We start from the raw sequence: 20,000 nt of genomic DNA, 5'->3' as shown, positions 1-20,000 counted from the left end.
GAAATGACTTGCCAGTCCCATCTGCATAGCCAGACCCCGAGAAGGCATTTATCTCGTGTGCAATCATGTGCCGTCAATATGTGGAGACTCTCACATGAACACACAAGGTTTATATGCGTCATGTATGTTCAGCGTACTTATATGGTATGGTATGTTATGTAATATTATGTTTGGTAGGTTGTTGTGCCATGTCTAGTCTTTAGAATGTCAGTGCCCAGTCTGACCCTGTGATGTTCTGTGCATCTGACTATAAAAGACTTGAAACTTGAAGGTTATCCAAGGGCAACAATCACTCTATCTATCTATTTATTTATTTATATCAGTGTTGCCAGCTGTCTGTCAAAGGCTCGAAGAAACCGCATTCGGATGACAGACAGTCTGATCTTTTCAAATGTATATTTAATGGGATTATGTGTGGTTTCTTCACTGGATAGAATCCATTATGAACATGGTGTGACGAACCCCTTTGGGTTCATCTGCTCTGCCTATTTTGTTGGTATGGTTGTGTGTTAATTGGTTGATTGTGTGTGCAGGCTGTGGTTCATTCTCTCTCCTTCCAGGTGCCAGTGATCAACCACTTGGGTGGTGCATTCGGGAGAGGTCGGGAGCATGAGAGAAAGCAACCTGTTGACTGCATGTACTGCGAGAGCAGAGTTTGATTGCATGTATTGGATCTTTGTGAAAACTTGTACTTTTTATTGGATATTTGTGTGAATTGGACCGGTGTGGTAATTTGAACTTACTTTGATGATTAAACCTTTGTGTTTTTGGTAAATTGGTGTATTTTCAGTTCTTGTAACAAGGCCAAGAGCCAGCTTTGTTACAATGGGAATGCTTAATGTTGCAGTCTACAAGAGCAAGCGTGTGTGGTCCAAAACCAAAATGGGAATAGACAGAAGAACACAGAAGATCACATCAGGATTTTAAAGAAATTAAAGTCCTCTCAAAAACCGTAAATGTAATTATGATTTATTGATCAAATCTTTAATAATATGTGACAACATGTCAATTCCACCGTGTGCTTGCTATGCAACATGGACACACACACAGGAGAGTGTTTCAGAGTCACACACACACACACACAGGAGTGTTCCAGAGTCAGACACACACACACACAGGAGAGTGTTTCAGTCACAAAAGCACACACAGGAGAGTGTTTTAGAGTTACAGACACACACACGCGCACACACACACACACACACACACACACACACACACACACACACACACACACACACACACAGGAGAATGTGTCACAGTCACACACACACACACACACACACACACACACACAGGAGTGTTTTAGAGCTTTACCTGGTTTCTTCCGCAGCTCCTTATCCTCACCATCGGTGAATATGAAGGTCTAAAAGAGAAGAGAGAGAGAGACAGAACGAGAGAGAGAGAGAGAGAGACATAGGGATCAGTCTGGAGTGTCCACCTGGCTGCATAGGAGTCCTGGTGAACAGTCCCCCACTGTCTCTTGCGAGAGATGGGTGATATGGGGGGGGGACAACAGGTCATTGTGTTGGCAGGGGAGGGGCAGCAGCCAGAGCGACCTGTGATGGTGCTCTGGGTTCCCACGTGTGTCTAACTCCGATACACTCTCCTGTGTGTGTGTGTGTGTGTGTGTGTGTGTGTGTGTGTGTGTGTGTGTGTGTGTGTGTGTGTGTGTTGTTGCTCTGGGTTCCCACGTGTGTCTAACTCCGATACACTCTCCTGTGTGTGTGTGTGTGTGTGTGTGTGTGTGTGTGTGTGTGTGTGTGTGTATGTGTGTGTGTGTGTGTGTGTGTGTATGTGTGTGTATGTGTGTGTGTGTGTGTGTGTGTGTGTGTGTGTGTGTGTGTGTTGTTGCTCTGGGTTCTCACGTGTGGGAGGCAGACAGGGGCAGTGGTGAACAAAGCACAGAGACGCAGAGGGGAGAAGAGAGAGTAAAGGAGGGAGGGAGGAAGAGAGAGAGAGGGAGAGTAAAGGAGGGAGGGAGGAAGAGAGAGAGAGTAAAAGAGGGAGGGAGGGAGGAAGAGAGAGAGTAAAGGAGGGAGGGAGGAAGAGAGAGAGGGAGGGAGGGAGGGAGGAAGAGAGAGAGAGAGGGAGGGAGGGAGGAAGAGAGAGAGAGAGGGAGGGAGGGAGGGAGGAAGAGAGAGAGAGAGGGAGGGAGGGAGGAAGAGAGAGAGGGAGGGAGGGAGGGAGGAAGAGAGAGAGAGAGGGAGGGAGGGAGGAAGAGAGAGAGGGAGGGAGGGAGGGAGGAAGGAAGAGAGAGAGAGAGGGAGGGAGGGAGGAAGAGAGAGAGAGGTAAGAGAAAGAGAGATGAGAAACAGAAGATGGGGCGCAGTGAAGCAGAGAAAGAGAGCTATCCATGGCCATCACTTGGGGTCACAATATGAGGTGCGAGAGAGAGAGAGAGAGAGAGAGAGAGAGAGAGAGAGAGAGAGAGAGAGAGAGAGAGAGCGAAAGGGTGGGGGAGGAGAGAGAGAGAGAGAGAGAGAGAGAGAGAGAGAGAGAGAGAGAAAGGGTGGGGGAGGAGAGAGAGAGAGAAAGGGTGGGGGAGGAGAGAGAGAGAGAAAGGGTGGGGGAGGAGAGAGAGAGAGAGAGAGAGAGAGCGAGCTCAAAGGAAGGTAAATCACTGGAGGTCACAGCATGAAAGGTGAGAGAGTAGTCCATAAAAAGTGAGTAACAAGGACATCTGGAGGGACAGCACATCGGGCCCTGAGACACAACAGGACAGAGACTAGGAGATAGCAGTAGTGAGACACAACAGGACAGAGACTAGGAGATAGCAGTAGAGACACAACAGGACAGAGACTAGGAGATAGCAGTAGTGAGACACAACAGGACAGAGACTAGGAGATAGCAGTAGTGAGACACAACAGGACAGAGACTAGGAGATAGCAGTAGTGAGACACAACAGGACAGACACTAGGAGATAGCAGTAGTGAGACACAACAGGACAGAGACTAGGAGATAGCAGTAGTGAGACACAACAGGAGAGAGACTAGGAGATAGCAGTAGTGAGACACAACAGGACAGAGACTAGGAGATAGCAGTAGTGAGACACAACAGGACAGAGACTAGGAGATAGCAGTAGTGAGACACAACAGGAGAGAGACTAGGAGATAGCAGTAGTGAGACACAACAGGACAGAGACTAGGAGATAGCAGTAGTGAGACACAACAGGACAGAGACTAGGAGATAGCAGTAGTGAGACACAACAGGACAGAGACTAGGAGATAGCAGTAGTGAGACACAACAGGACAGAGACTAGGAGATAGCAGTAGTGAGACACAACAGGAGAGAGACTAGGAGATAGCAGTAGTGAGACACAACAGGACAGAGACTAGGAGATAGCAGTAGTGAGACACAACAGGACAGAGACTAGGAGATAGCAGTAGTGAGACACAACAGGAGAGAGACTAGGAGATAGCAGTAGTGAGACACAACAGGACAGAGACTAGGAGATAGCAGTAGTGAGACACAACAGGACAGAGACTAGGAGATAGCAGTAGTGAGACACAACAGGAGAGAGACTAGGAGATAGCAGTAGTGAGACACAACAGGACAGAGACTAGGAGATAGCAGTAGTGAGACACAACAGGAGAGAGACTAGGAGATAGCAGTAGTGAGACACAACAGGAGAGAGACTAGGAGATAGCAGTAAAAGAGTGAGAAACAAGAGAGATAAGAAGGAGACGGAGTGACACAGGAAGGCAGACGCGAATCGGGACAGACAAATCAACATGGACACCTCCGTCATCTACCATCACTGACGCACAGAACAGCTGGAGTTCTCCCTATGGTGTTCCTATGGAGCTTGGACTGTCCAGACAACTGTGACCTCGTCTTGAAGCAGGACAGCCATTGAGGGCCACTCCTTCTCCAAACATGGCCACCACCCCACTAACGCCAGAGGGAGGGATAAATCATCACCATGAGAACTAAGTAGATGACCAACACTGCCTGACGCCAGAGCAGCGCTACTCCCTCCAGGGTGTCCAACACACACACACACACACACACACACACACACACACACACACACACACACACACACACACGATGCCAGAGTAGCGTTCCTCCCTCCAGGGTGTCCACTGATTTGTGTCCCCATTACTTGCATTTGTTTGCTTTTTTTAGTCTTTTTTTCACGGTCAGTGTTCAGCGGTAAAATAACAATGACCACATGTGTGTGTGCAAAGAACCAACACATCTACACAATGCCATTTTGTTTGTGGGGGGGGGGGGGGGGGGGGAAGACAAAGAAAGGAAAAAATAAAACATCACTGAAAGATTTCAGATGGCCCTTAAAAACTTGGTGGGGGTGTTTCTAATTAGCCTTGGAGGAAACCCACCCGAAGGAATGGCTCGCGCCTGTGTGTGTGTGTGTGTGTGTGTGTGTGTGTGTGTGTACTGTGTACGCACCACACTGATTTCAGAGTACCTACAGATGTTTTGCTACCCCCTCAACCATTAAAGGCAAAAGCACCTCTTGCTCGTGTCCATGAGTCATGCTTTCCTTGTGGTGGTGTGTGTGTGTGTGTCTGTGTGTGTGTGTGTCTGTGTGTGTGTGTGTCTGTGTGTGTGTGTCTGTCTGTGTGTGTCTGTCTGTGTGTGTCTGTCTGTGTGTGTCTGTCTGTGTGTCTGTCTGTGTGTCTGTCTGTGTGTCTGTGTGTGTGTCTGTGTGTGTGTGTCTGTCTGTGTGTGTGTGTGTGTGTGTGTGTGTCTGTGTGTGTGTGTGTGTGTGTGTGTGTGTGTGTGTGTGTGTGTGTGTGTGTGTGTGTGTGTCTGTGTGTGTGTGTGTGTCTGTGTGTGTGTGTGTGTCTGTGTGTGTGTGTGTGTCTGTGTGTGTGTGTGTGTGTCTGTGTGTGTGTGTGTGTGTCTGTGTGTGTGTGTGTGTCTGTGTGTGTGTGTGTGTCTGTGTGTGTGTGTGTCTGTGTGTGTCTGTGTGGTGGTGCGAGTAGGTTTTTCCGCCATCGCAAAAATTCCAGTCATCTCCCCCTAACCACTCTTCTCTTTTTACAGGAATATCCACTGCCCACACCGTCTGCATGTACTACACTGCGCTACACTGCCCACACCGTCTGCATGCACTATACTGCACTGCACTGCCCACACCGTCTGCATGCGCTACACTGCACTACACTGCGCTACACTGTGCTGCGCTACACTGCCCACACCGTCTGCATGGACTGCACTGCGCTACACTGTGCTGCGCTACACTGCCCACACCGTCTGCATGGACTGCACTGCGCTACACTGCCCACACCGTCTGCATGCGCTACACTGCACTACACTGCGCTACACTGTGCTGCGCTACACTGCGCTACACTGCCCACACCGTCTGCATGCGCTACACTGCACTACACTGCGCTACACTGTGCTGCGCTACACTGCCCACACCGTCTGCATGGACTGCACTGCGCTACACTGCCCACACCGTCTGCATGCGCTACACTGCGCTACACTGCCCACACCGTCTGCATGGACTGCACTGCGCTACACTGCCCACACCGTCTGCATGCGCTACACTGTGCTGCACTACACTGCGCTGCGCTACACTGCACTACGCTACACTGTCTACAAGCACTTCACTGCGCTGCGCCTCGCCTCACAGCTGGTAGCAACACCAGACCAGTCTCCTTAACTGGATGTGGGGCTCCACACACACACACACACACACACACACACACACACACACACCAGCCCACCACTGGCTTCTCTCCTCATAAATGGCCTTAAAGTCTGTAGCTCACAGGTGATAAAGCTGTGTGTGTGTGTGTGTGTGTTTGTGGGGGTGGACATGACCGTGGCCCTGGGAGTCACTCAGGGACCAGGTGACTGAAAGGGGCCGTGCCTGGATCCCAGTTAGTAGTCAGTAGTGAGGCGGTATCCAGTGAGCAGCTGACTTTGTGCCAGAGCCATGCCAACTGTGGCCCAGAGCCATGCCAACTGTGGCCCAGAGCCATGCCAACTGTGGCCCAGAGGCATGCCAACTGTGGCCCAGAGGCATGCCAATTGTGGCCCAGAGCCATGCCAACTGTGGCCCAGAGCCATGCCAACTGTGGCCCAGAGCCATGCCAACTGTGGCCCAGAGCCATGCCAACTGTGGCCCAGAGCCATGCCAACTGTGGCCCATAGGCCGCTGATATCTCCAGGGCCCTGACGGGAAAGCAGTCACCTCTCATCCGCGGGCGCTGAATGACTGTGCTAGCCTCGCGGGCGCTGAATGACTGTGCTAGCCTCGCGGGCGCTGAATGACTGTGCTAGCCTCGCGGGCGCTGAATGACTGTGCTAGCCTCGCGGGCGCTGAATGACTGTGCTAGCCTCGCGGGCGCTGAATGAAGGTGCTAGCCTCGCTCGTGCACTAGCCTCGCTCGTGCACTAGCCTCGCTCGTGCACTAGCCTCGCTCGTGCACTAGCCTCGCTCGTGCACTAGCCTCGCTCGCCTTGCTCGTGCGCTAGCCTCACTCGTCAGCGGGCGCTGAATGAAGGTGCTAGCCTCACTCACGAGCGTTACCCTCCACATGACAGATTCTACAACCACCTCAATTTGTCCACCCTCTTCAGCGTTCTACAACTACTTCCATTTGTCCACCCTCTTCAGCGGTTTCGCAAACAAACCCTCCATTTAAGCCCGTGTCTGACTGGGTGTGTGTGTGTGTGTGTGTGTGTGTGTGTCTGACTGGGAGCGCAAGACTCCATGGGTGTTAAGGAGCTAATTACAGAAAGAATGTTGCCTCATATTGGTGTGGTTGTCGAACACTGCACTCCATTGTGCAAGAGTGGCCCCATCGCAAATCTGCTTTTTATGAGTCCAGATGGAGTGAGTGCGAGAGTGAGTGTGTGTGTGTGTGTGTGTGTGTGTGTGTGTGTGTGTGGAGGTGGGGGGTAAACAAATAACAGCTCACTTCTTATTTCTGCCCCATTGAGTGCATTTCGGCTGTGGCTCTGAAGAAGCCTCAAGCCCCAAATACCCCCCCCCCCACACACACACACACAGACACACCACCTTCCTACCCCCACCACAACCCCTCCGTCTCTACCAGTGCTTCTCCATGCCAGGATCAACTCTGGAGAAGCCTCGAGCCCCAAATACCCTCCATCCCCTCCTTGCTAGCCCCCCACCCACCCACCCGCCTCCATCTCTACCAGTGCATCTCCATGCCATGATCAACAATGTGGGGTAGCAACACCAGGCCCTGAGCCGAGCTTCCAACCCAATAAGCAATAAGAGGATGGCTTTAACATGCCCTTTAACATGGATGGCTTTTCCAAGCCCGTTAACATGGATGGCTTTACCATGCCTGCAAGATGTTGGTCCAGGAGGTAGCGGTCGTTTAGTAATCAGAGCGTCCTTGAGCAAGACACTGAACCCCTAAATGCTCCTGATGTGCACTGTGCCATCAGTGTAGAATGTGTATACATCCTTGTAAGTCGCTTTGGATAAAAGTGTCTGCATTTACATTTTTTACATTTCGTAATTTAGCAGTCAAGGTGAGGCTCTCCACCCATGAGGACGCAGTTAAATGGTTAGTGGCCGTGGTGGTCGTGTGCAGGAGAGTGTGTTATGTCTGTGAAGTTATTTGGGGGTTGGGTGGGGGGGGTCATTTAGACAATAGGGGTCAAAATAGTGAGCTTCTGTGCCATGTGGTAATGTAATCACCATACATTTGGCCCTATATATACAAGGTGAAATTCCTATGTTAAATGTAAGGCTTCCCTCTGATACCAGACTGCTTTGGATGCAAGTCTGGCTTCAGCTATACAAGTGATATGATCTTAAATACTGTGTGTCCTTGAACATTCCTGTATAAAGTTCAATTATATAAGTAATGGAAAATCCAGGGAATAACTGGTCTGTATAGTGTTAAGCTAAGTAGAAGAGAATGGTGGAATCCAAATCAGTAAGGTTTCTCCTAGACCTGGATGTTTCAGAATAGACGTTCTTCTTTAGCAGTTCAAGGGAATTGCTTCTGAGGCTGAGTGAGAGATCAAGCCCTCTCTCTCCCTCTCCCTGTCTCTGTATATCTCTCTCTCTCTCCAACCAAAGACAGCCATTGAACCCTCTCCATTGAAGGCATTCCCCAGGCTGTCCTCAGCATCTCCGTGATTGATAATCCCCATGTGTCACTCAACCTGCCCAGGTTCTCTAGTCCTCCCTGGGGGCCTGGCGGAGTCAACTCTCTGGGGAGCCCACCCTTCCTAGGCCCCCTCAAGTCAACTCTCTGGGGAGCCCCAACCCTTCTCTGGGGAGCCCACCCTTCCTAGGCCCCCTCAAGTCAACTCTCTGGGGAGCCCCAACCCTTCTTCCCTGGGGGGGGGGGGGGGGGGGGGGGGGGGCTGGCGGTATCAACTCCCTGGGGAGTCCCCACCCTTCTCTGGGGAGCCCCCACCCTTCTCTGGGGAGCCCACCCCCCTTCCTAGGCCCCCCGAGTCAAGCCTGCCCGTGAGGCCGAGAGTGAGGCGGGAGCGGAGAGCAGACATGATGGCATTCCTGGGCGAAAGCAAACATGGCCCGAGCCGCACTGCACACACAGACCAGCGAGGGGGTCTTAGGAGACACACACACACACACGGCTTACACATACGTGTGTGTTTGTCCGAGGGTCTCAAGTTGCTAAGGAACGTCCTGCCACAGGGAGGCCCAGGGGGTACACACCACTTACCCCCCCCACCTCCCCTCCCCACGTTCCTCAACTTCCATGAGGCACACTGCCAATGTCTGACACGTACACGTACACACACACACACACACACACACACACACACACACACACACACACACACACACACACACACACACACACACACACACACACACACACACACACACACACACACACACACACACAAACACAAACACGCAGTTCCTCTCACATTATCACTCTCCAATCTGCCACTGCTGACCTAACCTTCTCAAAAGCGCTGCCAAGTTTAGAGTCCACACTCAAGACAGACAGGGTGCACACACACACACACACTCTCTCTTCAGACAGGGCACACACACACCAGACATACATGCACATACACAAACAAACACACACACTCAAGACAGACTCTTCAGACAGGGTGCACACACACACCAGACATGCGCACACGCACACGCACACACAGGGTACACAGACCGGACATGCATCAACAACGGCAGTCAACATTCTACACACACACACGCACGTGCACACGCACACACACACCCACACGCACACACCCCACCTTAATCTCCATTACCACTAATAAACTCATGATCTCCATTGAACAAATGCAAATCAGGGACCTCTACCCAAACAAACATAGCAAATAGTCTACAAAAAACAGTAAACACACACCACCCACATAATCCCAACCAACATTTTACCCCTTACACACACAGACACTAAGACTATATTTGCCGACACAACACGACACCACACACACACAAACACACAAGGTTATTAAGGCTTCATATCTAGCACAGACTGTCAACAAAACCTATCACCTGACCAAATACACTGTCTGCACTGAACCCAATACAAGTGACGCAGAATATTCCAGAATAAACCAACCTTGGAATCTACATTCAACAATAATAAACTGCCCTGTACTGCAACAGTCCCACACTCTACTCCACAGTCATTATTAAACATGGACCATTTAACCTAGACTAAACGTTGAGGCTCTTGACCCGAACAGAGTTTAGACTACACCTAACACACACACCACCAGCCACTCGTGTAGGTCTCAGGTGTGCCTTGTGTGTGTGTGTGTGTTTAGACTACACCTAACACACACCACCAGCCACTCGTGTAGGTCTCAGGTGTGCCGTGTGTGTGTGTGTGTGTGTGTGTTTAGACTACACCTTACACACACTACCAGCCACTCGTTCCCGTAGAATACCATCCTCAGACTCTATAGAACGTTTGAGCTGAAATGACCTAATATAGTTAAAGGTTAAATGACCTAATATAGTTAAAGGCTAAATGTTAAGGGTTCTCCTTTGTGCAATAACCACAACTGTTCCACAATGAAAGTCCCTCAATTCAATGGTTTGAGATGCTACTCACGGTGAGCGGTTGTGGTTTGAGATGCTAGTCACGGTGAGCAGGTGATAATGCACAATCAATGCACACTGTCATACAGGGTCAGATCCATTCCTGTATCTGTAAACACCCCACTCCTTGTGAACATGTTCTCCCTATGTGTATGTGATGTATGTATGCATGTCTGTGAGTTTCATAAGTGTATAAGCTACTGGATGACCTATATTTCCCTCGGGATAAATAAAGTATCTATCTATCTATGCATCCATCCATCCATCCATCCATCCATCCATCCATCCATCCATCCATCCATCCATCCATCTATCCATCTATCTATCTATCTATCTATCTATCCATCTATCTATCTTTGTGGTTGAGGTGAAGGTGGTGTCTCAGTGCTCTCTCACCTGTTCCTTCGCTCTGGATATCCACGTCTGAGAGAGCAGCTCCAGGCGAGACTTGTGGTACTTCTTGGTCGTTTTGATGGCGAGGAAAATGTCCTTGGGCTCCAGCGGATCCCTGGCACGAGACCCCAAGTACCTCCTCTGGGCAGCGGCGGCCTCGGCAGCGGCCCCGGCCCCGGCCTCCTGGAGGGCTCTCAGCTCGGCTGCGGCGCTCTCTTTACGAGTCTGTCGGCTCGTGGCGAGCGTGACCCTCAGACCCAGCGTGGTCTCGTTCGGGTGGGCACCGAGGCCCCGGCGGGCACCGGCACCGGCGGCAGGCTTGGCACGGAGCCGGGGCCGGGGCAGGGGCGGGGGTGGGTCGCCCTGGCGTGAGGGGGCCTGGAGGGTGGGGATCAGGAGCATGAGGAGGGCGCAGAAGGCCAGCGAGAGGAGGAAGCAGAGTTTGCTGATGCCGACAGGGGACAGGTGCATCCTTCTTTCCTCAGGGGGGGGGGGAGGGGGGGTGATTAGCCTCCGGGGCCACAGACGCTTGTGCTTCCACCGGCCATCCTCAGCACATCACAGAGTGTCCTAGACACACACACACACAGACACAGACACACACACACACACACACAGTCACACACACAGTGACAGAGAGCCAACAAAACAAACACACAAAGATCATTAACAATGTCATGCAACTACAATAGTTCCTAAAAAACGAATTAACAATTTTTACCTTTCACACACATTTGAGGCAAAAACACACACTTAGACACACTCCAACATTAGTAGTAGTAAGGTTGCATAAGGGCTGTCTACGGTCTATTCAAACTACCTACCTATCCCATTACAACACAACTGACATTAAATACAACATGAACCAAATAAAACAAATAGGTAGCCTAGCAGGACAAGGTACAGACTCTGTGTGTGTGTGTGTGTGTGTGTGTGTGTGTGCACCTAAAATGGTGTTTATCTGATGTGGAGCTTCCATGCAGCTTAATTGCAGCCCTCCAATATGTGAGCAATTTCCTGTCCTCTATTTCCAGAGTGGCATCGATACGTCCAACTGCTAACAGATGTCATTTTAAGGGAGAAGGAATGCTACATGGCGAAACGACGTGTGTGTCCGGGAGTGTGTCTGTGAGTGTGTCTGTGAGTGTGTCTGTGAGTGTGTCTGTGAATGATTGAGTGGGTCAGTGTGTGTGTGTGTGTGTGTGTGTGTGTGTGTGTGTGTGTGTGTGTGTGTGTGTGTGTTCGATCGTGCGGCTTGAAATAACACATGTGGTCTAGAATATGATCTTCCTGGCAACCAGATGAGGATGCAGCAGGCTACGGACCTGTGTAACCTCAGTGTGTGTGTGTGTGTGTGTGTGTAACCCAACTCAATGGGGAAGTTAATTTCATTAGCTCCCTGTCTGACTACAAACTGAAGAAGCGGGGCGTCTCAGCGAACTTATATCAGTGGTGTAGTGGTCCCTGGAGAAGTGGGTATACTCTTAATTTTGCAATTTTTTAAGCAGCCCATAAAGCACAGGATAAACGCCCTGTTTTGGGAAGTGGGTATACTCAATGCTGACTGAAAAATAAGTGGGTACACTCCGTATACCTGCGTATACCCTGGACTACACCACTGACTCATATATACATGCATTTGAGTTCTTGTAGCACAAACATAAGCTTTTTAACAACCACTGAGGATTTGGATAGGGGAGTTAAAGTAGTGACACAGGCTCTGGCGAAACACATCCTGCAAACTTCCAAGGAAAAGACAACTATTTGAAGCCGTGCGTAGAAGGGCGGCTGCCAATCGAAACAGCTGGGTCTATAGGCTGCCTTGGTCTTGCCTGACGACCTATCTCGAAACAAACATGTATGGAAAAGAATACTCCCATAAGATGTGTTCAGTCTGTCTGTGTAACTTGTGAGTAGCCACAAAGCCACAAGACAAAGTGACAGTTCTATTGCGCAATAGACTTCCTCGGAAATTTTGAAACAGCTTCACTCTGAGTGCTATTCAGTCAATTGAACAGCACTGGGCTGAAACCTAGTGGCACTCCAAAACAACATTTTGATCTGATGTAATTTAGTTAGGATACATGATAAAGCATATATAGTTTGGAACTGTGTACATCGCTGTTAATAGTAGAGGCTATGTTAACTTCTAAACGTGTTCATAAACTACAACTTGAGTTACTTACCGTGACTTGGAGGGTGGCACATGTTTTTTTTCCCCTAACAACCGACTCCTCAACTTCACCTCCGCAGAAAAATTAATAAACTCGCGTCGCCGTCATTAAAGTCATTATCCGGAATCTGAGGAAAAGTTCCTTGCCTTTCTGTCCCGAAAACGCTACAGAATCGAGCTGGGCAAATCCATGTTTACAAAACCTTGCATCGCAGTTGAATCCTTTTTGTTCTCGACTCTGGTAGGCTACAGAGCGTTGCGGCTCCAAAACTTATCAAAACCGGAGCAAGCAGCTAAGCTTTCTCCCCCGATGCCGTTTCACTGAGACACCGAGACAAACCAGCTCAGTTGTGACTGCATTTGGTTTTAAGTGAGCCAGACGCCACTGACTGGCCTTCGTGACGCTAGATTCTAAATGTTCTGTGTTCGCTCGATTCTATGCATTTTGGACTCCGTATCACAGTGGCTTCATTCCGCACAAAGGAGGAGCATGCTTTGAGACGGAGCGCCCTCTGGCTGGCATTGGCACTGCACAACTGCATTTAATTACTGACACACGGGCCGTATTTGCAGTTCAGATTGCCAATGCCCAAAGGAGTTAATGATTTCCAACAGTTGTATTTCTAGAAATACCTTAGCATTTTGCAATAAAATGGAGAGAAAAATCATCAACGCACTTTCATGAACAACATCTGTTCTCTTCAACAGCATCACTCACATAAACACTGCAGTGCTAGAGAACATTCTCGAATAAGGAGCAGTAATGCGCAATAGCGTCCAGAACTAAAGAAGCTGTGATGTCTCACCCACACACAACTGAGATTGATTTTCTTCACTAGCAGCCAGGATACAATTAACTCAAGCAGCTGCATCTAGCTCTGGTATTAACATTTACGTGATGACGTCAGTCGGAAGCTCACCCATGTGCGCACGACTGCCCCGGATGCATTTTGCGTATGCTCTGTGATTCAACAACAGAGCGGTGAGACCGGTGCTAGATCGATGCCACTACCCGTGCAAGTGTTTAATTTTCAGGTAAGGTGGCATCTCTTAAATATTTTTAAGATTAGATAGCGTCAGTGACCGTTGACGGGGAAGCAACGTTGCATGCACAGGGCCAGAAAGATCAACGTGCGTTGTGCTTTGCGCTATAATTAGCTAAGTTACTCAAGTCAAACATTGCTCGTATACAACGTTCACTGACATTTCTCTTGTCAGGATACAGTCGGATTCCCCCCTTGTCTCTCTGTAGTCTCGAATAACTTCCTTGATGTCAAATAATTTATCTCGCACCAAGTATATTAAGTTAACTCTAGGTTGTATGTGTTGACAGAGCAGATGGGTTGACAAAGAACACACAGCAAAGTCTCCCAAAACTGTCACGATAACTGTCACGGTAGCAAGCTGTGTGACGGGTTTTTTGTGCACCTGTTGTGCACTAAAGATTGCCTGGCGCTTGACCCGTGTTTCTGCATTCATTATAGCTGTGAGGAACTATTGCTTGGACCGTGTAGCTGTTAGCCGTTAGCTTCCAGTGGTATGTTAAGCAGAGGCCCAAATACGTTTCTATGGACCCACAGGCAACCCCCGGTGTTGATCTCTTCTCAGACCTACTTCCCAGATCGCCTTTCCGATTTGTTTCGGCTCACAGCACACCTGCTTGAAGTCATCCTAATTAAAGTGCCCTTGATCAGCTAAATCAGCAGCCCAATTAAGAGCGCCACTGACTGTCAGGTGTGCAGAGCAAAGAACGATGAATACCCAGCAGCGATTTCAAAACACAGATCACCTCTGCGTGTCTTCCCAAAACAATACGTTAAGCGCGACAGACAATGTTCAGTAAACGTTACAGTATTTTCAAACGGAAAACTGCGAACACAACTGTCCAAACGGGTTTCTAAGTAGGAGTTGTTTTGTTGTGTATGTTGGTTCGTATTTGTTCGCCCTGGATAGGCTCCTGTTCTAACCGTATGTCTCCATTGTGTGTGTGTGTGTGTGTGTGCGTGTGTGTGTGCGTGTGTGTGTGTGTGTCTGTATGACCAGGGGCCCGTGGAGCCCATGCAAATAGATGGAGATCCTCAGGACGACCAACAGAACGCCCCCCACCCCAACTATGTCGTGGAGAACGCATCTCTGGTAAGTGGCTTGATTTCTGGTATTGGTTCTGTTGCCAGGTCTTGTTTTTTTTTTTAAACAAATGTAATGTTCTGCTGTGATGAGGGTATATGACATCGTCCGCACAGCAGAAGTCAGAGGTATGGAAGTGCCTTGAAGGATTCAGATGTCACGTATGCGAGACATGAGAAATGTTGATAATCTGTGGGTCTCGCGTATAAAACGAGGCTTGACCGGTGTGGTCCTGGTCCAAGACGCAGAGGACTCCCATGCCCTCGAGAAAGGAGCCAGAGGGCATTCCTGTCCAAGAAGTTGAACATGACCTATGTTGACCTTTAACCCCTGACCTTTAACCCCTGACCTTTGCCCCCCCCCCCCTCCAGGATCTGGAGCAGTACGCCTCGAGCTACGGGAGTCTGATGCGCATCGAGCGGCTACAGTTCGTGGCGGAGCACTGCCCTCAGATGCGCACGGAGGCCCTGAAGCTGGCGCTGTCCTTCGTGCAGAGGACCTTCAACGTGGACGTCTACGAAGAGCTGCACCGCAAGCTGGTGGAGGCCATACGGTAGGGGTGCAGTGCCAGCCTAGTGCCAACCCAGTGCCAACCTATCTGTACTGTAACACTCATCATAGCTCTGGTGGAGGCCATACGGTAGGGGTGCAGTGCCAACCTGTGCCAACCTGCCATACGGTAGGAATGCAGTGCCAACCTGCCATACGGTAGGAATTCAGTGCCAACCTAGCGCCAACCTGCCATACGGTAGGAATGCAGTGCCAACCTGCCATACTGTGGGAATTCAGTGCCAACCTGCCATACAGTAGAAATTCAGTGCCAACCTAGTGCCAACCTGCCATACGGTAGGAGTTTAGTGCCAACCTATCGGTACTGATCATACGGTAGGAGTTCGGTGCCAACCTGCCATACGGTAGGAGTTTAGTGCCAACCTATCAGTACTGATCATACGGTAGGAGTTTAGTGACAACCTATCAGTACTGATCATACGATAGGAGTTTAGTGCCAACCTGCCATACTGTAGGAGTTTAGTGCCAACCTATCGGTACTAATCATACGGTAGGAGTTTAGTGCCAACCTATCAGTACTGATCATACGATAGGAGTTTAGTGCCAACCTATCAGTACTAATCATAGCACAGCATAGGATTAACTGTATATCATAGCAAGCTTTGAAAGGTTTGGTACATGGTTAAGGGTGTGCTTGCCATGTTTCATTAGCTTTCAGTGTTTTGTTTTTGAGGGCTAAGTATTTAGTGTTGTTAAAGCAGCATAACGGAAGAATTGCTAATCGCTAATGAGATGCTAGCGGCTAAAACTACCGAAACCTCTTGAAATGTGCTTACTTTGACACTATGACAAACTAGTTAGTCAACAACTGTCCGAACAGAGTCAAACATCAAGCAAGTGCAACGCAAGACGGCAAATAAGCTACTTACTTAGAAACCGGGCGGCTTAAGGCAAACCTACATAATGCAGTAATATGCCTTCGGACCCTGGTATGGCAATGGCACAGAAGCGATTCTCCATATTGAAAGTCATTGTAGCGCCCCAAATTTTTTTTAAGCTGTTATTGTAAAATAACTGTGTGTGTGTGCAGTGAGGCCCAGGGCACTGCGGAGGAAGCCCCAGAGGGCGGGGAGGACTACCCCACGCTGGACGCCACCTGGGCGGAGTCGACCCGCAAGAAGGCCCTGCTCAAGCTGGAGAAGCTGGACACCGACCTCAAGAACTACAAAGGCAACTCCATCAAAGAGAGCATCAGGTACCTGGTCTTTCCCACCATCTTATTTCTCCCTCTCTCTCTCTCTCTCTCTCTCTCTCTCTCTCAACTCCATCAAAGAGAGCATCAGGTACCTGGTCTTTCCCACCATCTTATCTCTCTCTCTCTCTCTCTCAACTCCATCAAAGAGAGCATCAGGTACCTGGTCTTTCCCACCATCTTATCTCTCTCTCTCTCTCTCTCTCTCTCCCTCTCTCTCTGTTTCACTCTCTATCTCTCTCTCTCTCTATCTCTATCTCTCTCTCTCTCTCTCAACTCCATCAAAGAGAGCATCAGGTACCTGGTCTTTCCCACCATCTTATCTCTCTCTGTTTCTCTCTCTCTCTCTCTCTCTCTCTCTCTCTCTCTCTCTCTCTCTCTCTCTCTCTCTATCGCTCTCTCTCTCTCTGCCTCTCTCTCTCTCTCTCTCCCTCTCTCAACTCCATCAAAGAGAGTATCAGGTTGGTGGAACAAACTGCCTAGTACTACCATAGCATGGGCGTCCCTCTCTACCTTCAAGAAGCTTTGTGAAGACCCAACTCTTCAGAGAGCACCTCCCTTCCTAACTGGCACCTTGACTAGTGCTTAACTTGCACTTACAGCGGTTACATTCCCGCACTTCTTTTTCTTTCTATGTCGTTTTTCTATTTCTTATGTAAAGCAGTATTTATTGTTACACCAAGTTTTTATTGCTTGTAGCTTGACTGTTCTCTCCCTTGTACGTCGCTTTGGACAAAAGCGTCTGCTAAATGACTAAATGTACATGTAAAATGGTCTTTCCCATAGTCTTCTAGAGACACAGCCACAGATATGGCAATGGATTCTTCACCGTGTGCAGAGTTGTTTTCCTCAATCCGATTGGTTGCAGTGCTTCCAGCCAGGCTGTTGATGATGGCACCTGCTCTGGAATTTTAATCAACCGGATCATGGTGTTTGCTTGTAGCTTTAGGTTTTGTGTGTGTGTGTGTGTGTGTGTGTGTGTGTGTGTGTGAGGTTTTGTTCATTTCCGGTAGGAGTACCTACCTCACATGAAACATTTCTAAACTCATAGCTCAGTTTGTCCTGAGAGAGTTTTGACGAGGGCAGTGTTTGATTGATTAGTATTCAGTATGTGTGTGTGTTTGTGTGTGTCTGGGCCGGGTCTGCGGAAAGTGTGTGTGTGTGTGTGTGTGTGTGTGTGTGTGTGTGTGTGTGTAGGAAATGCTGAAGTAGCAATATGAAGCCTGGAAACCAAGCGTTAAAAAAAAAAAAAAAAAGTTATTAATTTTGAAATTCTAAATATTGGAGTGCGTTGCCTCCCCCTCTCCCCAAACTCTCCTAAAACAGGTATATGGTTTCTATTCAATAAAATAGATAAAAAAGCTAGTAACTAAGGATGGGCATGAGTAACGTTTCTGTATTTGGACGTAAGTATTTTATTTAGCGTAATCACATTTGTAAATTGTCAGTCACGCAGAAGAAGGAAACCGTCTCTGCTCTGGTGTGACTGGTGGCAGTACATTAGCGCGCGACTACGTCGTTAGCTAGCTCTATTTGGGTTCACTTTACCGGCTGTGTGTGTGTGTGTGTGTGTGTGTGTGTGTGTGTGTGTGTGTGTGTGTGTGTGTGTGTGTGTGTGTGTGTGTGTGTGTGTGTGTGTGTGTGTGTGTGTGTGTGTGTGTGTGTGTGTCTCCAGTACTCGCTGCCTTGACAAACCACAGACATCACCCACAGACTCACACACACAGAGACATCACACACTAACACACACACTGGGCTGTGTGTGTCTCCAGTACTTGCTGCCTTGATAACCCAGCTGCACACAAACCACAGGGGATGAATGCGAGTACTGGAATGTTGGAATAACTTGAAATGCCCGTCCCTACGAGAAGCCGTAATAAATTAGTTTAGGTTAGCGGACTTTAGCTGAAGCTCAGTGCTCACCTGTTCAGGAGAAACGTGAGCCAACCCTTGCCTTAAAACCCTACTGGGCTCGTAGCTGTAATAATGTCTATTAAACTCTATAAACACTATGACAATAAAACATATAAAATGTAACATTAAGATACAACAATTTAAAGAACAACATATATTATAACAATATAACATATAACATTAACATTCAACAGTTACAGTACAGTAGAAGGGCTAGCAGCAGCAGCAGTTTAAGTGTGAAAACAACTCAACATTTAACTGCATTGTACGCTGTCTCTGGTCAGGCAGCTTTGAAGAAGGATCAGAATCAGATTTTACACACACACACACACACACACACACAGGATGCAGAGTCTTCCTTGATAGCAGAATATAACATTATCTAGAAGGATCCAGAGTCTTTCTTGGTAGTAGAATAAAAGATTATCTAGAAGGGTGTGTGTGTGTGTGTGTGTGTGTGTGTGTGTGTGTGTGTGGTTGATGCAGAGTCTTTCTTGGTAGCAGAATAAAACATTTTCTCTGTTGGTCCAGTTTGTTTGCCTCCATGGCGGTCGCATACTGTTTTCACATTCTTATCTTATCAACCCGGGGTGTCTAAATGGTAGTGGATAAATGGGCAGCCAAAACACAAACAGACGTTCTGCTTCAGAAGAGAAATCTTAAAAGGCAGAATAAACTGGCTGTAGCGTTGTTGTTGTCGGAGAAGCAAGCCATGTTTCCTTTAATCTCTGATGGCATTATGAGTTGGTATGGCACATTAACTATATACTGGTCCTTTAAGATGTCCTGTTCTCATTAGCTTGTGTGAACTCATTGTTTTGTTTGTGCCAAGGCCCGAGAGATGGGACACAGCTCTGTGTGTGTGTGTGTGTGTGTGTGTGTGTGTTTGATGGGCCACAGCTCTGTGTCTGTGTTGGTGTGTCTGTGTGTGTGTATGTTTGTGTCGGTGTGTGTGTGTGTGTGTGTGTGATGGGACACAGCTCTGTGTGTGTGTGTGTGTGTGTGTGTGTGTGTGTGTTTGATGGGACACAGCTCTGTGTGTGTGTGTGTGTGTGTGTGTGTGTGTGTGTGTGTTTGATGGGACACAGCTCTGTGATACGATCTAGTCTAGGGCTTCTCAGCGGGGATTCAAAACCACTGATCTCGTTTGATGGTTGCATTAAGGATTTGTAACACGGGAGAGATGGGACACGTGTGTGTGTGTGTGTGTGCGCCCGTGCGTGCGTGCGTGTGTGTGTGTGTGTGTAAAACACGGGAGAGATGGCTTCTACTGATAGATGAAGCCAGCAGAGGCACAGACTGTGTAATGAGAATACAAAATGTCCCCAGTTGTACAATTCACTTGGTGACTTTGTGAGTTAGATCAACTCTGAAGTAAAACTGAGTGGAGTTCTTTTTTTTTTGTGAGTTTTGACTTTTTTGCAAAGTTTTCTTTTTCTATTTCTATTTAAAGTAAAGCCAGCCGTGTTTACGCCCCATGCTGAAAAGCCAGCTGGATCCCTTCCCACCACTTTAATTAGCAGCAGGCAGCTAATTGAGCTAATGGACTGGATGGAAGGACCAAGACCAAAACAAAAACAAAATAACTTTTTTCTTCTTCCTGAAACAGGATT

General features: G+C 48.6%; 2 protein-coding genes across 3 annotated transcripts in view; one reads left to right on the top strand and one right to left on the bottom strand.

Annotated features, from left to right (window-relative positions):
• rfng (RFNG O-fucosylpeptide 3-beta-N-acetylglucosaminyltransferase) overlaps positions 1-12,962 on the bottom strand; it is a 21,879-nt gene extending 8,917 nt beyond the window's left edge. The window contains exons 1-3 of the mRNA XM_080834981.1: positions 12,598-12,962; positions 10,415-10,981; positions 1,315-1,363 (exon numbers count right to left, since the gene is read on the bottom strand). Of these exons, the coding sequence (XP_080691107.1) occupies positions 1,315-1,363; positions 10,415-10,882 (517 nt within the window). The 5' untranslated portion in view covers positions 10,883-10,981; positions 12,598-12,962. The remainder of the gene's footprint in view (positions 1-1,314; positions 1,364-10,414; positions 10,982-12,597) is intronic.
• A 543-nt stretch (positions 12,963-13,505) lies between these two features.
• LOC308361597 (COP9 signalosome complex subunit 1-like) overlaps positions 13,506-20,000 on the top strand; it is a 21,356-nt gene continuing 14,861 nt past the window's right edge. For both annotated transcript variants that reach the window (XM_080833995.1, XM_080833994.1), the window contains exons 1-4: positions 13,506-13,619; positions 14,628-14,720; positions 15,083-15,264; positions 16,312-16,476. In XM_080833995.1, coding sequence (XP_080690121.1) covers positions 13,587-13,619; positions 14,628-14,720; positions 15,083-15,264; positions 16,312-16,476 — 473 coding nt within the window. In that variant the 5' untranslated portion in view covers positions 13,506-13,586. The remainder of the gene's footprint in view (positions 13,620-14,627; positions 14,721-15,082; positions 15,265-16,311; positions 16,477-20,000) is intronic.

The sequence above is a fragment of the Sprattus sprattus genome (assembly GCF_963457725.1).
Source record: "Sprattus sprattus genome assembly, chromosome: 3".
In the NCBI taxonomy this organism is placed as follows: domain Eukaryota; kingdom Metazoa; phylum Chordata; class Actinopteri; order Clupeiformes; family Clupeidae; genus Sprattus; species Sprattus sprattus.
This window is presented reverse-complemented; position numbering and strand designations above follow the sequence as displayed.